The sequence below is a fragment of the Cricetulus griseus genome, chromosome 7 (assembly GCF_003668045.3).
Source record: "Cricetulus griseus strain 17A/GY chromosome 7, alternate assembly CriGri-PICRH-1.0, whole genome shotgun sequence".
In the NCBI taxonomy this organism is placed as follows: Eukaryota; Metazoa; Chordata; class Mammalia; order Rodentia; family Cricetidae; genus Cricetulus; species Cricetulus griseus.
In genome coordinates, this window is record NC_048600.1 from 64,675,236 (window position 1) to 64,699,444 (window position 24,209).

At 52.5% G+C, this 24,209-nt stretch overlaps 3 protein-coding genes and 1 long non-coding RNA gene across 4 annotated transcripts; 1 reads left to right on the forward strand and 3 right to left on the reverse strand.

Moving 5' to 3' along the window:
- On the reverse strand, positions 1 to 9,789 carry LOC118239134. The gene is made up of 3 exons (XR_004770720.1): positions 9,403 to 9,789; positions 1,703 to 1,824; positions 1 to 613 (listed from the first exon to the last, which is right to left on the reverse strand). It is a non-coding gene; the product is annotated as an uncharacterized LOC118239134 (long non-coding RNA).
- On the reverse strand, positions 3,331 to 3,823 carry LOC113836823 (60S ribosomal protein L27a-like). The gene has a single exon (XM_035447455.1). The coding sequence runs from the start codon at positions 3,821 to 3,823 to the stop codon at positions 3,395 to 3,397; it is 429 nt and encodes a 142-aa protein (XP_035303346.1). The 3' UTR covers positions 3,331 to 3,394.
- Positions 9,790 to 9,893: 104 nt separating the features above from the next.
- Positions 9,894 to 19,554, forward strand: Mgat4b (alpha-1,3-mannosyl-glycoprotein 4-beta-N-acetylglucosaminyltransferase B). The gene is made up of 15 exons (XM_027427646.2): positions 9,894 to 10,245; positions 15,153 to 15,338; positions 15,433 to 15,573; positions 15,662 to 15,795; positions 16,212 to 16,258; positions 16,533 to 16,646; positions 16,818 to 16,893; positions 17,043 to 17,157; positions 17,451 to 17,581; positions 17,778 to 17,885; positions 17,968 to 18,161; positions 18,529 to 18,607; positions 18,687 to 18,774; positions 18,854 to 18,966; positions 19,057 to 19,554. Exons 1-15 carry the CDS (start codon positions 10,149 to 10,151, stop codon positions 19,078 to 19,080), a joined length of 1,647 nt encoding a protein of 548 aa, XP_027283447.1. The 5' UTR covers positions 9,894 to 10,148; the 3' UTR covers positions 19,081 to 19,554.
- A 1,396-nt stretch (positions 19,555 to 20,950) lies between these two features.
- LOC113836822 (leukotriene C4 synthase) lies at positions 20,951 to 22,736 on the reverse strand. The gene is made up of 5 exons (XM_027427647.2): positions 22,679 to 22,736; positions 21,611 to 21,710; positions 21,464 to 21,534; positions 21,301 to 21,382; positions 20,951 to 21,092 (listed from the first exon to the last, which is right to left on the reverse strand). Exons 1-5 carry the CDS (start codon positions 22,734 to 22,736, stop codon positions 20,951 to 20,953), a joined length of 453 nt encoding a protein of 150 aa, XP_027283448.1.
- Positions 22,737 to 24,209: the final 1,473 nt, after the last annotated feature.

The following is a 24,209-nucleotide window of genomic DNA, read 5'->3' on the forward strand; positions in this document are numbered from 1 at the left end:
TGTTAATGGCCAACCGCCGTGGTAGATCGCCAGAAAGAGAGGGAATAATGCTTCGGGTTTATAAGGGGAGCTCTCGCATGCACAGCCCCTATGTAGCCCTGTAATGAGTGACATAGCCATGACGTGGCCACGCAACACAGGGACCTTTAAGCTACCTAGGTATCTGCCTGAACCTTTTACTTGGCCCATAGGGAGTGGCACTATTAGGAGGGATGGCCTTGTTGGAGGAAGTGTGTCACTGTGAGGGTGGGCTTTAAGGTCTCATGTATGTTCGAGCTACCCCCAGTGTGGCACACAATCTCCTGCTGCCTGTGGATTTTTTGTTTTGTTTTGTTTTGTTTTGTTTTGTTTTTTTTGGGGGGGGGTTCAAGACAGGGTTTCTCTGAAGGTTTGGAGGCTGTCCTGGAACTCTCTTTGAAGACCAGGCTGGCCTTGAACTCACAGAGATCCACCTGCCTCTGCCTCTTGAGTGCTGGGATTAAAGGTGTGCGCCACCAGCGCCCGGCTTGCCTGTTGATCTTGATGTATAACTCCCAGCTTCTTCTCCAGCACCATGTCTGCCTGCATGCCACCATGCTTCTCACCATGATGATAATGGACCGAATCTCTGAAACTGTAAACCAGCCCCAATTAAATGTTAATTGGTCATTAATATTTAACATAACATAAAGGTTGCTGTGGCCGGGCATGGTTGCTGTGGAAGATTCTGGAAAGATAATCGCAGATCTTGGGATGGAGGGACTATGAGGGGATCAGAAACCCATCTTAGGTAACTCAAAGGGCCTAGGCATTCAAGGAGAGATAGGAGCTGGGCAGTTAAGGGATGGGAGAGCAGTCATTGTCTCCCTATCTAGGGAGTTTCAATGCCAGGAGCAGTGACAGGATGCCCAAAGCCTGGGTAGCACTGTCCTCTAAGGACTGTCAGACAGCTACGTGTGCTGTTCCAGCATTTTGTGGACCATCTGCACTCCAGAGCTCTGGCAACCAGGTTGACTCTCACCTGACTCTTCCCAGACCAGCTCCCTTCTTCCGATTTGGCCTCCAGGGATACTTAACTCCTCCATACTCTCTCTCTCTCTCTCTTTTTTTTCTTTTAGTTTTTTGAAATTTAAATTAGAAACAATCTTATTTTACATATTAATCCCAGTTCCTCCCTCTCCCATCCTCCCATGCCCCTCCTCCATACTCTCTCTCTCTCTGTCTCTCTCTCTCTCTCTCTCTCTCTCCTTCTCCCTTTCCCTCTCCCTCTCTTTCTCTCTTTGTGGACACCTCTTTGCTTGGCTAATGTTCCCAGGCACATAGGGGGACCTTGACCAGCATTTGTGAGGTGCTTGGGTCAGCAAATGTTAGTCAAATTAAATAAAAATATACAAATGGCAGTTAGGCCTCATGATGTTGTAGTCCCAGCCATTCATGAGGCTGTGGCAGGAGGATCACAATTGCAAGGCCTTAGTGAAATCCTTTCTCAAAATTAAAAAGTAAGTAAACAAAAGTCTGGAGATCTAACTCAATGATGTAGCACTTGCCTAGCATGCAGGAGGCTCTGGATCCAGTCCCCAGTAAAACACACACACACACACACACACACACACACACACACACACACCAGTGAAATTATAGAAGGTATTGTGGCCACTGTTTTAGACTAGACTCTTCCATCAGACTCAATAGACAAGACTAAAAATCAAAATGGAATCAGTACCTTGTAGAGGTCAGGAGACAACTTTGGGGAGTTCTCTTCTTTTGCCATGTGGGTCTCTGGGGTTACAACTCAGGTCATCAGGCTTGATGGCAAGTGTCTTTACACACTGAGCATCTCAACAGCTTTAAAAAAAAAAAAAAAAGGAGGAGATCTTGGGCTGGAGTGACGGTTTAGTGGTTAAGAGCACTGGCTGCTCTTCAGAGGACCCAGGTTTAATTCCCCGCACCCACATGGCAGCTCACAACTGTCTGTAACTCCAGTTCCAAGGTATCGACATATATGTAGGCAAAACATCAATACACATAAAATAGCCACTGAAAAAAATTTAGGAAATGAAACAAAGCAAACAAACCCAAAGTAACAAAATAACTTTGTGCTCACTTAGGCTGCACATATACTAAAATTGGAAAAATACAGGGGGGGGGGAGAAAGATGGGATCTTGCTGTGCAGCCCTGACTAGTCTGTAATTACAATTTAGGGCAGACAGGCCTCAAACTTTCAATAATGCTCCTGCTTCTGTTTCCTGAATGCTGGGGTTACAGATGTGGGAAGCCTTCACTGACTCGGGTTTGCGGTTTGCTTCTCGGATATGTTGTAGCCAAGAGTACTTACCAGGCCTGTGTCTACCCCGGAGTTCCTGATTCTAATTCCTAATGGCAACAGTAATAATTTCATGTATCTTTTTTTTAGGGGGGGGATTTCCAGACAGGGTTTCCCTGTGGCTTTGGAGGCTGTCCTGGAACTAGCTCTTGTAGACCAGGCTGGTCTCGAACTCACAGTGATCCGCCTGCCTCTGCCTCCCGAGTGCTGGGACTAAAGGCGTGCACCACCAATGCCCGGCTCATGTATCTTTTATGCCAGGAAACGTTCTGAGATTTATATGTCTATAAAATCAACCCGCTCCCTTAATGTGAGACCATGTGATTAGTTCGGGCCAAGGGTCTGAGACAGTAAAAGCCACAGACCAATGACAAGGCAAGTGTTTTCTTTATTTGCTAATGCCAAAGTTTCTAGAGCTCTCTTTCCACTGCCAGGGAGCACTGTTCCAGTAGCTATCCCTGAAGCCTGGGCAGGAGCTAAAATGAGCAGAGCTGTCAGAGTCCTTCATGGACACGAAGCTTCAGTAAGTATGTTTGCATTAAAACACCCCACCCACTCCAGACCATCTTTTCCCTGGGTGCCTGGGAACTCACAGAGATCTTCCTGCCTCCTGAGAGAAAAGAAATTTGTTTTGTTTTGTTTTGTTTTGTTTTTGAGACAGGGTTTCTCTGTGGCTTTGGAGGCTTTCCTGGAACTAGCTCTTGTAGACCAGACTGGTCTCAAACTCACAGACCCGCCTGACTCTGCCTCCTGAGTGCTGGGACTAAAGGCGTGCACTACCACCTCTCGGCGGAAAAAAAAAGATTTTTTTAATTAAAACCTGACAACAAATTAGTAAAAGATTTTTTATCAAGCCAGGAGGTGGGTGACACACGCCTTTAGTCCCAGCACTCTGGAAGCAGAGGCAGACAGATCTCTGTGAGCTGGAGACCAGCCTGGTCTACAGAGTGAGTTCCAGGACAGCCTCCAAAGTCACAGAGAAACCCTGTCTTGAAAAACAAAAAAAAAACAAAAAAAACAAAAAAAATTTTTTTTTTTTGAAAACTGTTAGCATTTAATTAACCTTCCTGGGTGGTTCAAGCCACCAGGACTCAGGCACCTCCAACACCCTTTATCTTCTCTTCAGCTCTTCTGCTGAAAAATTTGGCTTTCACGATGACAGGTTGCTTAGGGAGCTTTCCCTTCCCTGGAACTTTGTAGTAGCCCGATCGCACATCAATGATGGGAACAGCTCCAGTCTTGTTCTTGGCAGCATTGACCCGTGTCTGCTCACTGACCAGTGTCCACAGCTTATCCAGGTTGACAGTTGGGCAGAAACTCTGGTTCCTCTTTAAGTGGTAATGCCTCATACCACCTTTCCCAAAGTACCCTGGATGGTATTTGTCGAAGTTGATCCTGTGGTGATGCATGCCTCCAGCATTCCCAAGGCCTCCTGGATGCTTGTGGTGTTTACCAATGCGACCATGGCCATGGCTCATGTGGCCCCGGAGTTTCCGGGTCTTTCTCAGTCTGGACGGCATGGCAGCGGCATAAAGGAAAGAGCAAATTTTTTTTTTAATCTACTTATTATACCAGGAATTTAGAATCTTGGAACTGCTTTTATATATAAAAGCTGGCCTGGGACTCAGAGAAATCTGCCTGCCCCTGCCTCCTGAATGCAGAGACTCAGCCCAAATATCAACTTAATATTTTTTGTTTTAATTACACATACATACATACATACATACATACATACATACATACATACATATATACAGTGTGTGTGTGTGTGTGTGTGTGTGTGTGTGTGTGTGTGTGTCTGTGTCTGTGTCTGTGTCTGTGTCTGTGTACATGTGGAGGTCTCAGAGGACAACGTGTGGAAATCCATTCTCTCCTTGCACCATGTGTGTCTTTGGGATGGAACTCTGGTCACTGGGCTTGGCACTAAATGCCTTCACGCCCTGTGACATCTCACCTTTGTATATCACTTAATTGGGGGGGGGGAAGGAGTATTATAGACAAACAAAAGAGTTTTAGGAAGATAACATGACTTCTCAGTTCTTCTGTAAGAATGCTCATTTAGGGGGCTGGAGAGATGGCTCAGAGGTTAAGAGCACCGACTGCTCTTCCAGAGGTTCTGAGTTCAGTTCCCAGCAACCACATGGTGGCTCACAACCATCCGTTATGAGATCTGGTGCCTTCTTCTGGTGCACATGGAAGCAGAATGTTGTATACACAATAAATAAATAAAATCTTTAAAAAAAAAAAAAAGAGTGCTCATTTAGGTGTGCCTGGGTGTCTCTGGAGATTGACTCATTTTCTGGTTAATTCCAGCAGAAAGCACTCTGGGAGTCTGTTGTGAAGGAGCTTAAGTGAAAGCCCATTCCAGCACTTGGAGAGCCATAAGTGGGCAGATCTCTGTGAATGCAAGGCCAGCCTGGTCTGCATACCAAGTTCCAGGATAGCCAGGACTACATACAGAGACCCTATTTTAAAAATAAACAAACAAATAAAAGCCTGTTCTCAAATGCTGTCGGCTCAGAATAATTTCTCTACAGTTCTGGTTTAATGCTGCATTCTGGACTTTCACCTACAGCAGCCTGTCTTTGGTAGCTAGTCTCTTGGCTTCCTCTCATTCCTGTTGTTGCCCAAAGAAAGGCTCATCTTGAGAATTAAATTTAAACTGTAGGTCCTGTTCTTCCTGCTTTTTGTTGGGTTTTTTTTTGTTTTGTTTTGTTTTTTTGTTTTTGTTTTTTTGTTTTTTTTTTTTTTGTTTTTTTTTTTGAGACAGGGTTTCTTTGTATAGCCTTGGCTGTCCTGGAATTTGGCTTTGTAGACTAGATTGGCCTCGAACCCACAGAGATCCTCCTGCCTCTACTTCCTATGAGTGCTGGGATTAGAGGTGTGTGCCACCACTGCCCAGTCCCTCTTCCTGCTTTTCCATCTCAGGACAAAACCTTAAATAAACCAATGTGTACTGTACTCACAGCACTTGGAAAGTGGAGACTGGAGGATCAGAAGTTGAGGACTAGCCTTGGCTTTATTGGATCAAAAAGAGATAAGGAAGAAAAAAAAAAAAAAAAAACTAACTAAACTAAACTAAATTCCTGACAAGGTGGTACATAAAGATCCTTCCCCTGTAAGCCCGGGGCCAGGATCTCACTGGACTCCCTATCTGCACTGGTAGGGAGGGAGCACTGTCCCATTAAGGTTTATTTGTATCTGCTGAGGACAATTACTCTGACACACCCCCACCCCCAGACTTACAGTTAAACTCACTTTCCCTAGGAGGCCCTCTGCTCTTCCAGGAATGATTATCTTCCCTCATTATAAACTTGCCAAGCTCCATGGACCTTGTCTCTTCAGCTCTAGACAAGGTGGACAGGTTCTGGCAGGGCAGTGGCCAGAGCAACATCAAAGCATTCATGTTTGTATTTCTTTGTTTGGTTCGATTTTTTTTTTTTTTTTTTTTTTTAAGAAACAACCTTTACTCTATAGGCCAGGTGGCCTGGTACTCACTACACAGTCCAACCTGAAGTAATCCTCTTGCCTCAACCTCCCAGGTATTGGGATTATGGGCATATGTCATCATTTAAAAATCTTCTACTTATTCTTTTTTGTTTGTTTGTTTTTTCACAGCAAGCTTTCTCTATGTGTCCCTGGCTGTCCTGGAACTTGCTTAGTAGATCAGACTGGCCTCGAACTCAAGAGATCTACCTACCTATGCCTCCTGAGTGCTGGGATTTAAGGTGTGCGCCAAAGATGCTCTTTTACTTATTCTTGGGCGATTGTGTGTGTGTGTGTGTGTGTGTGTGCGCGCGCGCGCGTGCATGTGCCTGTGTGTAGGGTCTCATGTAACCCAGACTGGCCTTGAGCTGCCTCTGGAGCAAAGGACGACCCTGCTCTTAAAACTCTCTTTTAAAAAATGTTTTAATGTATCTGAGTGTTTTGCTTGCATGAATGTATGTATTCAATGTGTGCAGTGCTCTCAGAGGCCAAAAGATGGAGACTAATTCCCTGTGGTTGTTGGGAATCAAACCTTTTTCCTCTTAACAATTGAAATATCGAGGCTGGAGAGATGGCCCAGTGATTAAGAACACACTAACTGATCTTTTAGAGTACCCAGGTTCAATTCCCAGCACCCAGATGGCAGCTAACAACTGTCTGTGACTCCAAGATCTGACACCTTCACACAGATATACTTGCAAGTAAAAATAAATTATTTTAAAAATAGAGCTATTAGCTGAACTCAATCCTCTTGCATCTTCCTCTCAAAAGCTGAGATTAGAGGTGTATCCTACAGACCCATATTTTATAAATCAATGCCTTACAACAAACCACTAAAATGTAAATGTCAGAAAAATATTTGTAAAACCATATACAAATACCCATGATTCTTCTTTTTTTGTTTAGTTTTTTTGTTTGTTTTTCGAGACAGGGGTTTTCTGTCCAATAGCTGAGGCTGTCCTAGAACTCACTTTGTAGACCAGGCTGACCTCCAACTCACAGAGATTTGCCTGCCTCCTGAGTGCTGGGAATAAAGGCATGCACCACTATGGCCCAGCCCCATGATTCTTCTTAACTTGCAGGATCTAGAGGCAGGACTAATATCAGAAATATGACGTGCCTGCCACACCTCTAGCTGAAGTAGATGAAAATCCCTGTGATTTCCGTTGTGACATAGGCTGGGAGATCTACAGGATGCTGCACCTATTCCTAATTGAAGGGCACATCAAGTTTCACTTAAAGGCTAGTGAAAACATGCATGGATTTTATATTCCTCTCAGCTCTGTTCTTGGCCCTCCCTCAGGGCAGGGCCCCCAGACCACCTCCAAAGATTGCCCCAGAACGATGGCTGGGAGCCGTGATCTAATGGCTGGGTGTTCTATAGGCTTGTAATCCCAGCCCTGGTCTGAACAGTGAGTTACAGGACAGCCAGTGTTACATAGTGAGACTCCAAACCTGAAAAAGGAAGAAGTGGGGACGACTGTATTTTCACTTTGTGACAAATGAGGAGAACAAAGGGAGAAATACCCACAGCTGGGGTTTGAAAAGGAAAGCAGGGTTTTTCTGGGCCCATGTGGCTCCATCTTCCTGAGAGAGTCCTTAGAACCGGAAGCTGAACCTCAGGTAAAGGCCAGTCCCCAGCTGCAAGGATTAATTAATTACTACAAAGGCACAAGTTGTGGAAAATAGGACAAGTGCCAGGCAACTGCTGTCCCCCCCCCCCCCCCGCCCCGTTTTAAAGGGAGACAGAAGCCTGCAGATAGACAGGCTGCTGTGAGACCCCACCTAAGACATGAGCTCCACCTAACACCATGGGTCTGTTTCTACAGAGGCCCTGCTCCCCTACTCCAGGGTAGTCATGGGATGGACAAGGAGCTCAAACGTGGTCACTGTCCCCTTCCTTCACGTACCCTGGTTTAATAACTGTAGCATTTTCCTCAAGTAGTCCCACTTTAAAACATAAATGCACTTTTTTGTTTAGTTGATGTTGGCAGTGAGTGCTTTACCACTCAGCTACATCTCCAGATATACTTCTGTTGCTTGATTTTTAGATTCAGTGTGTGTGTGTATGTGTGTGTGTGTGTGTGTGTGTGTGTGTGTGTGTGTGTATATATACACTTGCTCTCATGCAAACACTCTAGTGCTTGTGCACCTACCTATCGAGCTTGGAGGTGTCTGATCCCCATAGAGCTGGAGTTACAGAAGTTGTGAGCCACCTGATATAGCTGCTGGGAACCTACCTCAGGTCCTCTGGAAAATCAAGCAGTAAGCACTTTTTTAACCATAACTGCTGGGCCATCTCTCCAGTCTTATTGTTTGTTTTTTGGGACAGTTGCATCACACAACCCTACTTAGCTTAGAATTTTGAATTTTCTGTATATATCAAGCTGGTCTTGAACTTATTTATTTATTTATTTATTTATTTATTTATTTATTTGAGACAGGAGCTCACTATGTACCTCTGACTGGCCTGGAACTCACAGAGCTCCAGCTGCCTCTGATGCCCAAGTGCTAGGATTAGAGGCATGTACCGAAGTATACTGGCTCCACTATTTTTTTTATTGTTGTTGTTTTTTAAACAAAATTAAGACTTTATATGACTAAAATGAAAACCTGCTATTCTTTGCAACACAGAGAAGACTCCTATGAAAATACAGACAAACAAACCAGAATAGTTTCCTTCAGAGGGCTTCAACAAGATCAGGTGTGGAAATAAGGCGGAAACCTGCTCTAAGTCATTCCAAACTGTAAAACAGTGGTTTTCCAGCTGTGCCTTGCTTCCTGTGGCTCCCCTAACCCCTCCCCCCCGAACTCCCTCACTGCCCCCAAGATTTTACCATGTAGTCCTGGCTGGCTTCGAACTCCTAGAGATCCGCCTGCCTTCTGGGTGTGGGCCACTACACTGTACAACCGCTACCGGGTGCTAGATCATACCCGAGCACCACCATCCTGAGCAGGGCCCTCTGGGACATATATACAAATATACATATATGTGTGCGTGGGCGGCACTTGTGTGCCACAGCTAGCATGAGGAGATCAGAGAACAAATTGCAGGAGTCATTTCACTCCTTCCACCCTGTGGATCCTAAGGAATGGAACTCAAGTGGTCGGACTTGGCAGCAGTCATCACTTGGGTCTTGCCTAGCTCCATTTTACAAAGTCGCATTTGGTTCCATTTTGAACGGCGGTGAGGCCCATGCAGGGAAGTAGACATGGCGCTACAAAAATGCATGCCCAGAAGCTGCCCTCCTGGCCCAGCCAGTCCTTGTGTGTTCAGTCCAGTTCCTGGTTCCGCAGAAGCCTTGGGGACGGGGAGGGGGGAGTCTGTAATGAACCCTTATATGAAAGTGCAAGACAAGACCAGCAATAAAGGCTGAGGCGGCCGCTGTACAAATCGGAGACAGAGCCCCCCCCCCCCGCGGACCTGGTGCCCCTCTAAACTGCAGGTTGAGCCTGACTCTCGCCCACAGCACGCCTGGCACCGGGAAGCTAGCTGGCTGTGTGTGCTCCGGAGGGTGCTCCACACCTACAAACAATGACTCTGTTACTCCTCAGAGTTACTCTGTTACTCTTGTACCATGGAGTAGGAGCGCCTCCCCCGTCCACAGCATACCATCCGAGGCGCAGCAGAGAATGTCCTGGGGAAGGCAGAACTGGTGGGCGCAGGAGAGGGCAGCGGACACTCCTGGACGCTAGAGATAACCTCAGCCCGGCCACTCGGGTCCCCTCCCAAGTCTAGACCCTCTGGGTCGGGAGGAGGGCTTGAAGGTCTGAGTGTGGGAAGTTACCCATGGGGATCTTCCTGGGAGCGAGTTGTGGGGCTGGCACCTCAGCAGTCTGCCCCTGCTGCACAGTAGCTGACCTTCATTCACCACCACGGTAGCCTTGGCTTTGCTGAGACTGGACCACCTCTCCCTCAGAGCGCGCTCCCGAGCCGGGCCCACTGGGATCCCGGGCCCTGGCCTCCCACCCCGCCCCCTCGCGGTGCTCCCAGCGGCAGCGGGTGATGCGGCCCCTTTAAATCCCGGCCGCCCCGCCCTTCGCCGTCGACTCGGCGGCGGTCCCCGATCCAGCCGGGCCGCGGCTCTTGCCGCCTTGCCCAACCCTGCCCGGCCCCGCCCCGGCCCCGGCCCCGGTCCAGCCTCCGACCGAGGCCGCCAGCGCCGCGCGCCGCGGAGGAGCAGCCCGTCCGGCCCCCGCCCGGCCCTATTCCCGCCCAGATCGCAGCCGCTCTCCCGGACCCGCAGCTCCCCCGCGATCCGGGGCCGGGGCCCCTGCCGCCTCCCGGCCCCCCGCCCGCCCCGGTCCCCCGGGCCATGCGGCCTCGGCCCTGCCGGCGCCCGCCGCGCACCGGAGGAGATGAGGCTCCGCAATGGCACCTTCCTGACGCTGCTGCTCTTCTGCTTGTGCGCCTTCCTCTCGCTCTCCTGGTACGCGGCGCTCAGCGGCCAGAAAGGTGAGCCCCCCACCCCGCCGCCGCCCGCGCAGGCCTGCACCGGGTGCACCTGAGCCCCTCCCATCCTCGCCCCACTTGTTTGCTGCTGGCGTAACAAAATTTCTCGGGCCGGCCTGGCCGAGGAGGGCGAGCGGTGACCAGTTCCCGGTCCCTCCGTGTGGCGCTCGGGACTGGCGTCTGCCTGCGGTTATCCCATGCCTCGGGGCTGGCGCTCCCACTGGCAAGTTAAGGACCTATGGAGTTCCCACAGAGGGCCAGAGACACAAGGTCACAGAGCTAGCTGTAATCAGGTGGACCCAGGGAACCCGCTGCAGGCTCTTGGACGAGAGCAGGCACGGCGGCGTTGTTGAGACAGGTGAGGAGATACAGCCAAGGCATCCATCCCCCTGCCCCATCCACTGCTGTGCTCTGCTGCAGCCTTGCTCCTGTGAGTGCTGCTCCCTGGGGGCCTACAACCTCCTTCATGGCACCAGGCCCCAGAACTCCTCTGGAGCACCTACTGATCAGCTAGCCCAGGAACCCTGATATGTGGTCATTTTGTGGGGTTTCCTTGGCCCACCTCAGCTACCTGATACACCTTTGAAGCTTGGACAGGCTGAGGCCAGTCCACACTATGGCCTCTGTGCCTGGCCAGCCCTCTTGGGAGTAGAGGGGCGCAGGCCCCAGCACTGTCAGGAGTTCTTTGAACTAGGTTGAGTGGCTGATCAAGAATTGAGGATCTGAGAGACCATCATTTACCCAGCCTGAACACAGGAGGCTCTTCGGAAAGCTGCTTCCTTCCTTCCTGCCTTCTGGTCTTCCTGTCATATCAGGATGAGGCAAACTAGCCTTCTCCCTCCCTCAGACAGGCTCTCTGTTCCCCAAGGTTATGCTAAATGAGTCTGGGGAAAGTCCAACTCCAGCCACCAAGCTCCTGCCAGCCCAGCCTTCTCTAGGACTTGTCCTGTTTCGGTGGAGGCCTGGACTGGCCTTGACAGAATCACTCACAAGCCAGGAACTCTGAGGAGAGAGGAGGGAGGGAGAGAGAGAGAGAGAGAGAGAGAGAGAGAGAGAGAGAGAGAGAGAGAGAGAGAGAGAGAGAGAGAGAGAGAGAGAGAGAACCTGACACAGAGAGAGGGTGATCAGGGCAGAGGCTATGGGATGGAATGAGCTATCAGGAAATCGTATGTTCAGGGCAGAGTTCTCTATAGGTAGGGTGTGTCACTCAGGAGGATACATTTTGAGCCCTTGGGAGAGTGTCCATGAAAGGCCATGGAGGCTGTAGTGGAGCCATGTCTGAAGAACTGGGGCCAAGTTGTCCCATTGTTGGTAGGGCCATTAGCCCTTGTTCCTCATCTTCGGTTAGGCAGTGGTTTCTGTGTGCTTCTTACAACAGTCACATGTCCTCATCTGATGTCAGGACATCTCCTGAGGAAGTAACCAGGAGACTGACACTCTGAGGGCCTGGGGAGCAAGAGAGCCAGAGAAAGGTGCAGCTCAGATGCAGAGTTCTTCTTCCTAAGGGACAACAACAAGCCCAGGAGCCTGTGCCATGGAAAGGGTGGGGACTGGGCCAGCCCTGTCCAGGGGCTGTCCTGTTTCCAAGGGTGTCCAGCAAGGCCAGGTGTCTGGCCAGCAGGAATCTGGGCTGTGACCTCTTATTTGTTCATGCAGACAACTCTGAATGCTCAGTCAGTCAGCCACTAGATAAGAGCTGCTTTCCAGTCTGTGGTGGATATAGGGCTCAGGAGAGGGCCCAGTACTTAAGGGAAAGGCAAAAGAACCGGAAGGGAGGATGTAGGCAGGGAGCCAGAGAGGAAAGAGACAGCAGGAGCCCGGGAAAGGACTCAGACTTGGCCAGATGCACCTGGGGTTCAGGGCCCAGGTTCAAATGCAGCCTTGGCTATATCTGTTGAAGCACCCAGACATGCAGGAATCAGACTGTAGCCTCAGCTAAGCAGTTGCTGAGTTCCCACCTGAGGGGAGACAGAGCCCCACAGCTCTCCTCAGTGTCCAGGCTTACCATCTCATTGGATTGGATAGCAATGATGGGCCCTTCCTCTCCTAAAGTCCTTGGAGGGTGCAAGACCTGGAGATAGAGAACACCTGCCACTCCCCGCCTCTGCCTCCTACCTTCTTGCAGGTTCATAGTAGACCTTTGGCTAGGCTTGGCATCTTCCCATGGCGCTGAGCCTTTCCCCCTACTCTAAGTACAGTGTTCAAAGTTTGTACCCCAGCTTAGCTCTGAAGTCTGTTTCCTCTGCCAAGAGGGAACCATGTTTAATATTGTGTTTTGTGAGCCTCGGGGCATGTTTAATAATCCTGCTTGCAGAGTATCACAGGTCCTATAGCCAGTATAGTCTATTATGGTATGGCCACTGCTGCAGTCCAACCCTGGGCCAGCTCTATCCTGCTTCTCTGGAATAGGAAGATGTGGATGGAAGCCAAGATCCTCTGCTTCCCAGGAAGCCCTATCCTGACCCGCTCTACACACCCAGAGAGACCAAAGAGTCCCCAGGCTCTCATCACTGACCTGCCTCACTACCCAGTACACTAGAGGTGTGGGGTGCCAGGATGGTCTAGTGAAGTCCTCCCCTTTAAGAACAACCCATAGGGAGACAATCACACAGCTTGAGTTTCTGGATTTGAAGGGTGCAAGGACAGAGGGGACCCCCTCCCCCTCAGTCCAAAGACCTGGGAATAGGATCACTGGGCTCTTTTTTTTTTTTTTTTTTTTTTTTTTTTTTGGTTTTTCGAGACAGGGTTTCTCTGTGTGGCTTTGGAGCCTATCCTGGCACTCGCTCTGGAGACCAGGCTGGCCTCAAACTCACAGAGATCCGCCTGCCTCTGCCTCCCGAGTGCTGGGATTAAAGGCGTGCGCCAGCAACGCCTGGCGATCACTGGGCTCTTATAGGAAGCAAACAGCAGGTAGAATGGGGCCAGAAGACTACAGTGGGCTGCTAAGGGAAAAGTCCCATGGAGTTCAGAGAAATGACCCAGGATCAGTGTGTGGACTGCAGCCAGCCCTAGGAACCCAAGGGGCCCATTACTTGCTAGTAAACAGTTGGAGCACAGGCCTTAGGAAGAGAGGCCAGGATAGGGATCCAGCTGTGCTTAGGCCGCGATGGTCAGAATGGTTCAGAGAAGTGCCGCCCACCGTGACCTACCCATAGCAATCTAATGCAGGCAGAGCTTGGCTTATTTCCAGAGCAGAGTAGGTCTGAGGGAAACACAGACAAGAGTCAGATCAGTGTTACTTTCCTGATCCCCTTCCATGGCTCCACCTCAGGGCTACTTGGGATACTGCCAGTGGCACAGGCTGCCCTTTAGCTCCACTCTGAGGGGAGGGCAGGGGCTTCCCATCCAGGCCACTGTGAAATACCTCCCTGGCTGACTCTGATGGCCTGGGCACTATACTCCTCAACCCTGTCTGCTGTTGGTGTAGCCCAGTGCTGAGAGGGTGAGGTTGGGGATGGGCTCTCAGTGTTCAAGGGTCAGGTTTCCAGGGTAACCTGGCCCCTGAGCCCAGCTCTAAGTCTCAGAGATCCTGTAACTTGACTCTCTCTTCCTCCCCCTTCAGGGCCATACCTAAGCCTGGGTGTGGCCTGGGACATTAGCCCTGGGTAAGATAGGGTATAATATTGGGGGGGGGAGCTCCACAGGTAAGGGATGCCTCAACAGAAATGTACTTGGCTTTTCTGTCTCCAAGCCTCTCCCTTTCCCTCTGCACTCCTTCCCTTTGACCTATGTCGTACTTAGGCATCTGCCCTGGTTGCTCTGAGGAAGAAGCATGTCCTGAAGTGACTCCACTTGCCTTGAGCCTCACCTGTGGTTTACAGGCTATAGGGGTAACTCATCCGCCTTCTGGGACTGTTTGCCCACCAAGAATTTGATGCCTGGGCATGGGGTGGGATTTGGAAAGGCTTTCTAGACTCCAAGAGAAGGCCTTGAAGGCTGGGCCAGATGATGTGGGATTCAGGCAGAAGAAACAGCTTGTGCAGAAGCTCGACATCTGACAAAGCAGAGGGAGGTGTGTGTGATAGCAAATGAAGAGGGCAAAAGCCAGACAGACAAAGGCCTTGAGAGCCGCCGAGGCTGGCAGGAGCTGCTGGCCCCTCGCCAGGGAGATGCTGTTTATCCCTCCTGCTGTGGATCCCTGCCAGAGCGAATGGGGCCAGGTGCTTCTCGCCCTAGGGACTCTCCTCCACCCTCAGGAAGCTCCCCTCAGGGTCCGAATTACCCCTGCTTTCCTCATATCTGGCCCAGCTGCTGCCAGCTTCGGAGTATAGCTGAGGGTCCAACAGTTCTCCTTAGGGTGGCATGCAGACCCTTCTAGGTGATCCAAGCCTAGCACAGGCCATTTGTGGTCAGGGCTCCTGCTGTGGACTGGTTGAACAACCCCTGCTCTAACTAGTCAATTTCATCTGTTGATCTGAGCATGGGGGTGGACTGGGCTCTGGGTGGGAGTGAGGTAGAAAGAGCCCTTAGGGCTAGAGTCTAGGGAATCTGGTTATACCCATAGAGCCTTAAGGATGGGGTTGTCTGTCGTCTCATCCTTGGAGGGAGCCAGTGGATGCAGATGTTTTGGTCTGAGGCTGTTCCAACCTGTGCTTAGGACTGCTCCCTAGGACTGGGAGGTGATCATGCCCCCTCCCCACCTTGGATACACTAAAGGATGAGATAACTGGGTGGGGAGAGTACTGAGAGTGCTAATCGTGCTGGGGGCTTTTCAACCCCATGCTGAGCATCTGTGTAACTTCACATGAACTGTTATGTGCCCCCTAGTTGGAGTATGGCAGGCGTACCTTTACAGGTGTGCTGTTGCACAGACAGGCGTTCAGTGATGACATGCTGTAGGACTGGGTCTGCAGGAGGCTGGCTGTACCCTGGTGTTAGCCTGTGTGTGTCAACCCCCTACTCCCCACCAGGTGACGTGGTGGACATTTACCAGAGGGAGTTTCTGGCACTGCGAGACCGTTTGCACGCTGCTGAGCAGGAGAGCCTGAAGCGCTCTAAGGAGCTAAACCTGGTGCTGGACGAAATCAAGAGGGCAGTGTCCGAGAGGCAGGCGCTGCGGGACGGAGAGGGCAATCGCACTTGGGGCCGCCTTACTGGTGAGCTCCAGCGGGATGGGGTGGATGGAGGTCTGCAGTCATAGCTGTTTTCAGGCCCAGCAAAATCTAACCTGTCCCTTCCCCAACCACCCAGAGGATCCGCGACTGAAGCCGTGGAACGTCTCGCACAGGCACGTGCTTCATCTGCCCACCGTCTTCCACCATCTGCCGCACCTGCTGGCCAAGGAGAGCAGTCTGCAACCCGCAGTGCGGGTGGGCCAGGGCCGCACCGGAGGTATGGGCGTGGCCCGGGAGGGGCGAGAGGCGGGCAGAAAGGCTGTCCCCGGAGCCCTGTCCAGTGTCACCCCTCCGCGCCCCTGCAGTGTCCGTGGTGATGGGCATTCCAAGCGTGAGGCGCGAGGTGCACTCGTACCTGACTGACACATTGCACTCGCTCATCTCGGAGCTGAGCCCGCAGGAGAAGGAAGACTCAGTCATCGTGGTGCTGATCGCCGAGGCGAGTGGCCCTGGACCTGGGGACAGGAACATGGAGGGGAAGACACCCAGTAATAATCCACCAAAAAGAGGAATACAAACAACGGCAAGGGGGCGGGGAGGGGGCAGGGACACAATCAGAATTGCAGTTATTAATTTCATTCACAAATGTATCAAAACAAAAAGTTAAAAAGAAAGATGAATCTTTGCGCCCCCTTGTGGACACACTAGTTACAGGTCCCTTCACCCCCCACACTTCTGGGTATCTCAAAAGCAGTTTTCTGAGGTAACTGTGACCACAGCCAGGCTCAGCCCCACCATCTCTCAGGACAGGAAGTCACTCACTCCTATAATTGGGGACATCTGAAGCCCACACTCCTGTCCCTCCCCCTTCCAGACCATTTGGGGTGGTAGCTAAGCTTAAGTGTCTTCCCACAGACGGACCCACAGTACACCTCGGCAGTGACAGAAAACATCAAGGCCTTGTGAGTACCAGCAACCAGGAAACGTTGCTGGAGGGAGAGCAGCCAGATGCTGCTCCCATAAGAGGAGATCTGCCTTGTGTGGGGAGGGGCTTCCCTCCTCTGTTAAAAGTGTGTGAGGGCCGGGCCGTAGTCTTTCTAGAACCCCAGTGCCTCAGGAGGCTAGTGAGGGAGGGACGTTTGTTAGTGAGCTTCCTGAGGCTGGGAGGGTCTGGAGAGCTCCCAACCCTCTTCTGCCCCTGGAGGCTGCACACCCACTGAGCCCTCCCCCACCTAGGTTCCCCACAGAGATCCATTCTGGGCTCCTGGAAGTCATCTCCCCTTCCCCTCACTTCTACCCTGACTTCTCCCGCCTTCGAGAGTCCTTCGGGGACCCCAAGGAGAGAGTCAGGTACTTATACCCGGTACCCCCAGCAGTTTGTTGTTGCTCGGTCACTGTCAATGTTTCTTTGGACCCTGTCTGGTGGGCGGGGTGGGCCCTGCCTGCCTCAGTGGCTTCTCTGTGGCAGTCCACTGGAGGTGGCATTGTCTCTGATCTGAGACCCCTCCCTGGGCCCCACAGGTGGAGGACCAAACAGAACCTGGATTACTGCTTCCTCATGATGTATGCACAGTCCAAAGGCATCTACTATGTGCAGGTCAGCTGGAAGCTTTTCTCCTGCCCTCCCCAGACACTTGTTGACCTTGTCCTTGCCTATTCTGCACATGGTCACACTTGGGTGAGGGACCCCACTTCTGTCCTGTGTCAGTCCTGAGTCCCTGGCCTCTACTGTTCCTCCCTGTGCAGCTGGAGGATGACATTGTAGCCAAGCCCAACTACTTGAGCACTATGAAGAACTTTGCCCTCCAGCAGCCCTCTGAGGACTGGATGATCCTGGAGTTCTCCCAGCTGGGCTTCATCGGTAGGCCACCCCCATGCTGGTCCTACTAGCCAGATGACAGCTCTTCAGTCCTACCTGTGCCCTCCCAACTACCATCTCTCAGCCCCAGTTCCTTGCTAGTGAGCCTTGCTGAAGTACCCTTTGTATGAGGATATCCCGGGGTCCCCAGCCCTACCTTCTTGGACCCACACCTGCCCAGAGTCTGCCCATAAGGTTTACTGTGAGAAGCTCAACATTGTCCCCCCCGGGGATGAAGAAATAGGGTTTAGCAGTTCTTTCCAGTCAGAGCCCTTTTCCCTGACTTCCTCCCTCAGGGAAGATGTTCAAGTCATTGGACCTGAGCCTGATTGTGGAATTCATCCTTATGTTCTACCGAGACAAGCCTATTGACTGGCTCCTGGACCACATCCTGTGGGTGAAAGTCTGCAACCCTGAGAAAGATGCGGTGAGCAGTGAATGTTTGGAACCAGCACAGAGAAGGCAGGCTATTAGCTGCCAGCTCACACTGTGTTCCTGGCCATGTCTTGATGGCAAGGAAAGGACTCTACTGGCTGAGGAAATCCCCTGGATATCCTAAGGAAAGGCCCCATTTTTGGAGTCTGGGCTGAGCTGAAGCCTAACGTGTTACTCTCTGTTCACAGAAACATTGTGACCGGCAGAAGGCCAACCTTCGGATCCGCTTCAAGCCGTCCCTCTTCCAGCATGTGGGCACTCACTCCTCACTGGCGGGCAAGATCCAGAAACTGAAGGTGGGGTATGCCACAGAGTTTGGACAGAGCATGGTGGAAACAGGACTGGGGGATGGCACTGATGTCTGCTCTTCCTCTCTAGGATAAGGATTTTGGAAAGCATGCTCTCCGGAAGGAGCATGTGAACCCCCCAGCGGAGGTGAGCACAAGCCTCAAGACGTACCAGCATTTCACCCTGGAGAAGGCCTACTTGCGAGAGGATTTCTTCTGGGCCTTTACACCTGCAGCAGGAGACTTCATCCGCTTCCGCTTCTTCCAGCCACTGCGCCTTGAGCGGTCAGTACTCCCTGGGGAAGGGAACAGTGTGAACACCAATTAGAGGCCTCAGCATATATTTCTGGGTCTTTAGGTACCCCTTCGAGAATCTCTCGTGACCCCTCAGTTTCCTTTCTGAAAAGCACTACCCATACTCATACTTGTGAGGACTAAGGCAGGAAGATCTTTAGGTACTCAGTGACAGCCATCACCACAGCCTCAATGTCAGGCCCTGGCTGCCTTGCACAGCCACAGACTGTCCAAGATGGTGCCCAGCCTCCCCTGTCACCTGGAGGCACCAGGCAAGGCCTCTCTGCTGGGCCTGCGCAGTGTGCCTGGGTAGTTCCTCACCTTTACCACAGCTCACCAGCCTGCTTGGCCCCTGTAGGTTCTTCTTCCGCAGTGGGAACATTGAGCACCCAGAAGATAAACTCTTCAACACTTCTGTGGAGGTGTTGCCTTTTGACGTGAGTGTGGCAGGTATGGGTGAGAGTTGAGGCTGCCTCCTTCTGGCCTGCTACTCAAGTCCTGCTGCTTTGCCCACAGAATCCCCAGTCAGAGAAGGAGGCCCTTCAAGAGGGCCGCTCAGCCACTCTACGGTACCCTAGGAGCCCTGATGGTTACCTCCAGATCGGTGAGTAGGGCAGGGCCTGTGTGGGCTGGGCTTTTGGATGTGGCTTTTGTTTTTACCTCTAGGTACTGCCCTCCCACAGGCTCCTTCTACAAGGGTGTAGCCGAAGGGGAAGTGGATCCTGCCTTTGGGCCCCTGGAAGCACTGCGCCTCTCCATCCAGACGGACTCCCCAGTGTGGGTCATCTTGAGTGAGGTGAGATCGCCTAGGTGCAGGGACGGGACCAGCCTGCTAGACCATAAGAAGCCTCAGGGCACCTGCTTATCCTGAGCCTGACTCTTGCAGATCTTTCTGAAAAAGGCTGACTAAATGGAAGGCTTCCAAGGGTGCTCCGTGGCCGGCTCTGGAGTCCACGGTTCCAAGGGTGTTGCTGCTGCTGCCGCCGATCCAAGAGGACCAGGCATATCCACCCCACCTGAAGGGTTCTGCCTGGCAGGCGGCTCGGGCTGGCCTGGGGTCCACCGCTGGCCCGGAGGCCCCAGAAGCTGGTGCTGCGCCGGGCCGCGGGAGGAGGCAGGCGGCCCCCACTCTGTGCCTGAGGGCCGGCCTGCTGCCGCCCAAAAAGAACCGAACCGAACCGTTTGCCCCTGGCCGGTCGGCTTGAGCCAGGCCATTTTAGAAGAGCTTTTTCTTGGGCGCCCGCTGTGTGCGGCGCGAACACTGGAATGCATACACTACTTTATGTGCTGTGTTTTTTATTCTTGGATACATTTGATTTTTTCACGTAAGTTCGCATATACTTCTATAAGAGCGTGACTTGTAATAAAGGGATAATGAAGTGTATGCCTCATAAGTGCATGTTCTGGCCAGGCACTTGCATGTCTGCCTGTCTGTATTTGGCCTATCCCCATGGGTTCCCAAAACTTGCTGGTGACCTCACCTATGCTAGGAGACTCTCATCCAATGCTGGCTGGCTACTTGGTGAAGATGGCTTTGACCTCTGTCATGTCAGGGACCAAGTCTCTCAAACCCCCCTTCTACCATGTCAGGTGTTCCAGTGTGCTGTTGGTGTACATGATCTCATTCCCACTTAGCAGGAAGGCCTTGGCCACTGAGTCAGTAACTGGGGGTTTCACGTACCTAAAGGTGTGCCTACCTATGCTATAGGAACCCCTTCCAAAGTGTTCTTATGTCATCTTGGGCAGGCATCACATTACCCATCCCAACTGTTGTGAAGACCTGAGCTCCTGAGTGCCTCAGTGGGGGGAGGTGCTAGCCAACTTCTTTGTTGTGCCCCCCCCCCATGGTGGTCCTCAGCGTCTTTCTCCCTGCTCCTCCCCTGGTCTCATATAATAGGATGTTTGTATGTGTATGTGGCAGGGGCAGGAGTTGTGGGGAGTGGAAGAGTTGAGACAGTCAGGCAGCCCTGGAACTCACTGTAGCTCAAGCTGGCCTTAAATTTATGCTACAGCTTCCCAAGTACTGAGATTACAACCATGAACCCAACACCTGGCTCATCCTATGGCCTCCTATAAGATAAATGGGCCATCTCCACCAATCTCAGGGCCTTTGCACACACTGTTGGGCCTGTTTGAGAATTAAGTCATTTAGAGATGATTTGTCAGCAGGCCTTCCCCAGTTCTGGCCCTCCTCGGGCACCTTGAGGTCTACTTGAGAGAACATATCGCTGACTACATTCCTGGTCATGCTCTCTGCTCTGAGGGCCTCTCCAGGGGTGTCCTGATCACCCACACCCATCTGATGTTGGCGATCAAGTGCTGATCAAAAACAGGGACCCAGTTCTCACTTGGGGAAAGACCAACAACTGGTTCTAGTGAAGTCGGGGCTGGGTAGGAAAGACAAGAAGGCACACAAGATTCTGGCAGCCGAGGCTCAGCCTGTGAGGAAGGAGAGCCCCAGGCACAGAAAGGAGGGTGAAGAGTGGCTGACTCTGGAAATAATGTCAAGGCTGCGCAGACAGGCAAGGTATACCCTAGAGGAGGGTACAGAGAAGCGCAAATCCAAGCCGGCCCACGCCGCCTCCCAAAGCCTGACTGCATCTGTCGGCGGCTGGGGCCCTCGAGGGTTTGCAGCCCTTGGTAAGCAACCTTCTCCGACCCAGAGAATGTAGGCGGGACCGTCGTGGAAACTTTAATTAGAAACTGGGATTCGGGGGCGGGCACCCCTGCATTTTGCTCTAAGCTCTTCTCCAGTTGCGCTGACTTGGAGGTCCTTCGCCTCAGGCCATCTGCAGGAGCGCCTGGAGCCGTCTGAAGAGCGCTGCCCGTAGCGAGCCGGGGAGGAAGTGGACTAGCAAGCCCAGCGCAGCCATCGCCACCAGCAGCCAGAGAGCGCGCGCGCTCGCGTACAAAGGAGCCAGCCTGTGGGCGGAGCTCAGCGGGAGCTGAGTCAAGGCCCCGCCCCCAGGCCTCGGCCCCGCCCCTTGGGCTAGGTCGGCCCACCTGCAGTCCCCGAAGGCAATCTCTTTCCACCAGTCCCCTGCCTCCGATCACCGCCTCCCACCCTTAGAGCCGCGTCCCGGAGCGACCCTCCCCTGCCGCGCTTTCCCGGAAGTCCGGCCCGAGTTACCTGAGCTGCGCCGAGCGCGCATATCCCTGGAAGTAGCGGAGGCGCGCGAACAGGTAGAACAGTCCGCACACAGCTGCGGCGCCTGAGAAAGGCGAGGCGGCACTGTGAACACGCCCCTGCCACCCGGGACCACCCCCGGAGCGAGCCCCGCGCTGTCCCGCACCTTCGTGAAAGAAGACGCCGGCGACCCAGAGCGTGGCGAGGAACAGCGGGAAGTACTCGCTGCAGTTCACCCTGCGTGGCACGGGTTGCGTGAGCGCGCGGCCGGGCTGGGCTGACACCCGAACCCTCCCGGACCCGCCACACTCACTGGGCTCGGAAGACGCGCTCGAACTCGGGAGGTCCAGAAGTGAGTGGCGGCGACACGTGGAAAGCTCTGCGCGCAGAGATCACCTGCAAGGAGAAGTAGGCTACGGCCGTGGGGACGTGGGAGTCAGGTGTGGCGTCCAGCATACCTGTCCCCCAGTCTCCCTGCCTCTCGCTGAGAAACTCCCTTCTAACTCCCTCCTCCGACCCGTCCCACCATCGATGTTCAGTCGGCCCAAGGGTTGACTGGGGTGTTGCACGTACCAGCAACACCTGTCGGTGGGAGGAGCCACAGGAGACTTTACCTCTGAACTATTTGACTTGCAAAGCACAAGCAAATATCCACCTCCCGTTCTGCAGGTCTGGACCCCCAGTCTTTTAGTCCCTGAGTAGCCAGTGTCCCAGGAAAGAATTGGCACAAGGAACAGGAAGCACACGTCCTGTGGCTAAGGGACCCTGGTTTCCCTACTACAGGGTCACTCAAACTTGGTTCTCAGTGCCACCAAACAATGACATCAACTCTTGTCTCAGTTTCTCTGTTTAGACATCATGAACCCAGCCCTTACTCTGGCAGATAACCATGCTCCAAGTGCCTTGTAATAAGGACTCTCCCCGTCTAAGCCCATTGCTATCCCACTACTCTTCATATCCCCAAGCAGACACCAGCCCCCACCACAAGGCTATCTGATATGCTTTCCTCAGTGGCTCCTCAGCAATCTTTGCCATCCTTCAGCTAGTCCCTTGACTGTGCACAATCCCCCTTGACTGTGCTCTCCTCTAGACCTTGACCAAGTACGTTTTCAATGGCTCCCCTACAGACACTCCTTCAGGACTTCTTCCCCACTCCAGGGAAGTGTTAGCCCTTAGCCGGGTCTCAGGCCCTTTGAGACCAAGACTCTTGAAGAATTTGGACTTTGGCAGCAGGAGCCTTCGCTGGAAGTGTCCTGTCTTTAACCTGGGCCTGGGCCTAGGCCTGCCAGCACCCCCACTCCCTACCCCAAGAGCCTGAAGGACAGAGAGCAGGCTGCATGGGTATAAGATCCACCCACCCTCCAGACAGGAGCTAGCCCACCTTGCAATAGAACTCCCAAGAGGGTGACGGTAGCCAGAAGAGCCACGTCGTCTTTCATGGTGCCAGCCACGGGCAGAGTAAGCTGCAGAGTTCTTATCAGCCAGTGTGCTGCTGGCCAGGAGAGGAAGAGCCTAGCACCCTCCCCACCCCTTCTCAGTAGAGGCGGGGAGGGGTGGGGGCATGACTGTATCCTCAGAGGCAGGAAGCCTGGTCAGGCTAGGAAGGTAGAAACCAGAGCTGTGGACAGCTTGACAACTTCCCTCCATTGTTCTTGACCCTTCTGTGTTTAGTCCTGTGATGGCAGCACTCAAGCTGCTTATCCAGGCCCACCCTAGCCTTGGGTGCTTCCACTTATCCTGTCACCAGGCCCTCCTCCCTTGGTAGTTTCCCACTGGCCTTTCAGACCTTTCTTAATCCTGGTTTCAGTGTCATGTGCCCAGCCTGACCTCTCCCGCCCCTACAGTTATTTAACCTGTATAACTTGTATCTGTACCCCCATCCAGGGATACTCTGTAATGTGAAGTGCTGACACGTCCTTCCCAACTCCCTTTAGCTTTATAATGCTGTCCAGGTGTCCTCAGCCACAATGGACCTACTCCTCCTCTTGCTCTTTCTAGACATCCTGAGGCCCATCACCCTCAGAACCTCACAGGCTTCCATCCTTGCTCGGGCTGTGGGAGAACGTTGCTTCTAGGCCAGTGTATTTGTCCAGCATCTCACTTGGCTCAAGGCACTGGTCCTTTCCTTCCTTAGCCCAGTCCTTCCCACACCAGATAGAGCTGACAATTCCTCCACTGCCAAACTTGTGGTGTAGACATGTGTGCCTAGGCTGAGGGAAGAGAGAGAGACCCAGTTCTGGAAACTTCTTTAGAGTTCGGGAAAGGAAGCTCAGAGTATAGAAGCTGAAGATTCATGTTGGTGAGCCCTTGGGGCCCCGGAGCCGCCTCCTCAGGGTTTGTGGCCCCTGGACCGTTTTGCCTTGTAAAACAGTCACTTCTCTTTTCTGATGAAGTTGGCTTGAGGTGAATCTGGTCAGCGGTGGCAGAATCCAGATTGGTCTAGAAGAGCCGCAGGTGAAGGGCACAGACCAGCACAAGATGGGAGAGGGCGGGTGCTGGGAAATGAACTGCCTCATTACCAAGTCTACACCTCCTACACAAGTCTGACACCCCTGCAGCCAGCTTGGTCATATCATGGGAGTCTTAAGACATCAGGGGCATCCTTGGGAGCCACTGCCATAGAGCCAGCCTCCTTCTTTGCTGCCCTCAAGTCCAAGGGCCAGCCTTGGTTCCTATGGACTCCCCCAGAAGCCCTTCTGTCCACTTTGTTCATCATTGCACCCAGCAAACCTGATGACTCCCAGCTGGGGTTCTGCAGGCTTCTCAAGGGCAGAGTTTGGTCTTCTGCTGGTCCCTGCTTTCCACTGAGCTGGACACAGGCATTCCACCGCAAAATGGGCTGGGTTCTTATTCTCTGGCTTACTTTCAACCCCTCCCTGCCTAAAGCCGCACTGACTGAAGCCTTCTTCTCT

What these genes read in the sequence shown, in the direction of transcription:
- LOC113836823 (XM_035447455.1), bottom strand. Translation starts at nt 3,823, where the DNA reads ATGCCGTCCAGACTGAGAAAGACCCGGAAACTCCGGGGCCACATGAGC.
- Mgat4b (XM_027427646.2), top strand. Translation starts at nt 10,149, where the DNA reads ATGAGGCTCCGCAATGGCACCTTCCTGACGCTGCTGCTCTTCTGCTTG. An exon ending in GACCCCAAGGAGAGAGTCAG is followed by an intron (nt 16,647 to 16,817) that starts GTACTTATACCC and finishes TGGGCCCCACAG; the next exon opens with GTGGAGGACCAAACAGAACC. An exon ending in TGTGGGTCATCTTGAGTGAG is followed by an intron (nt 18,967 to 19,056) that starts GTGAGATCGCCT and finishes TGACTCTTGCAG; the next exon opens with ATCTTTCTGAAAAAGGCTGA.
- LOC113836822 (XM_027427647.2), bottom strand. Translation starts at nt 22,736, where the DNA reads ATGAAAGACGACGTGGCTCTTCTGGCTACCGTCACCCTCTTGGGAGTT. An exon ending in CTTGGGAGTTCTATTGCAAG is followed by an intron (nt 21,711 to 22,678) that starts GTGGGCTAGCTC and finishes CCACGGCCGTAG; the next exon opens with CCTACTTCTCCTTGCAGGTG. An exon ending in GAGCGCGTCTTCCGAGCCCA is followed by an intron (nt 21,535 to 21,610) that starts GTGAGTGTGGCG and finishes CGTGCCACGCAG; the next exon opens with GGTGAACTGCAGCGAGTACT.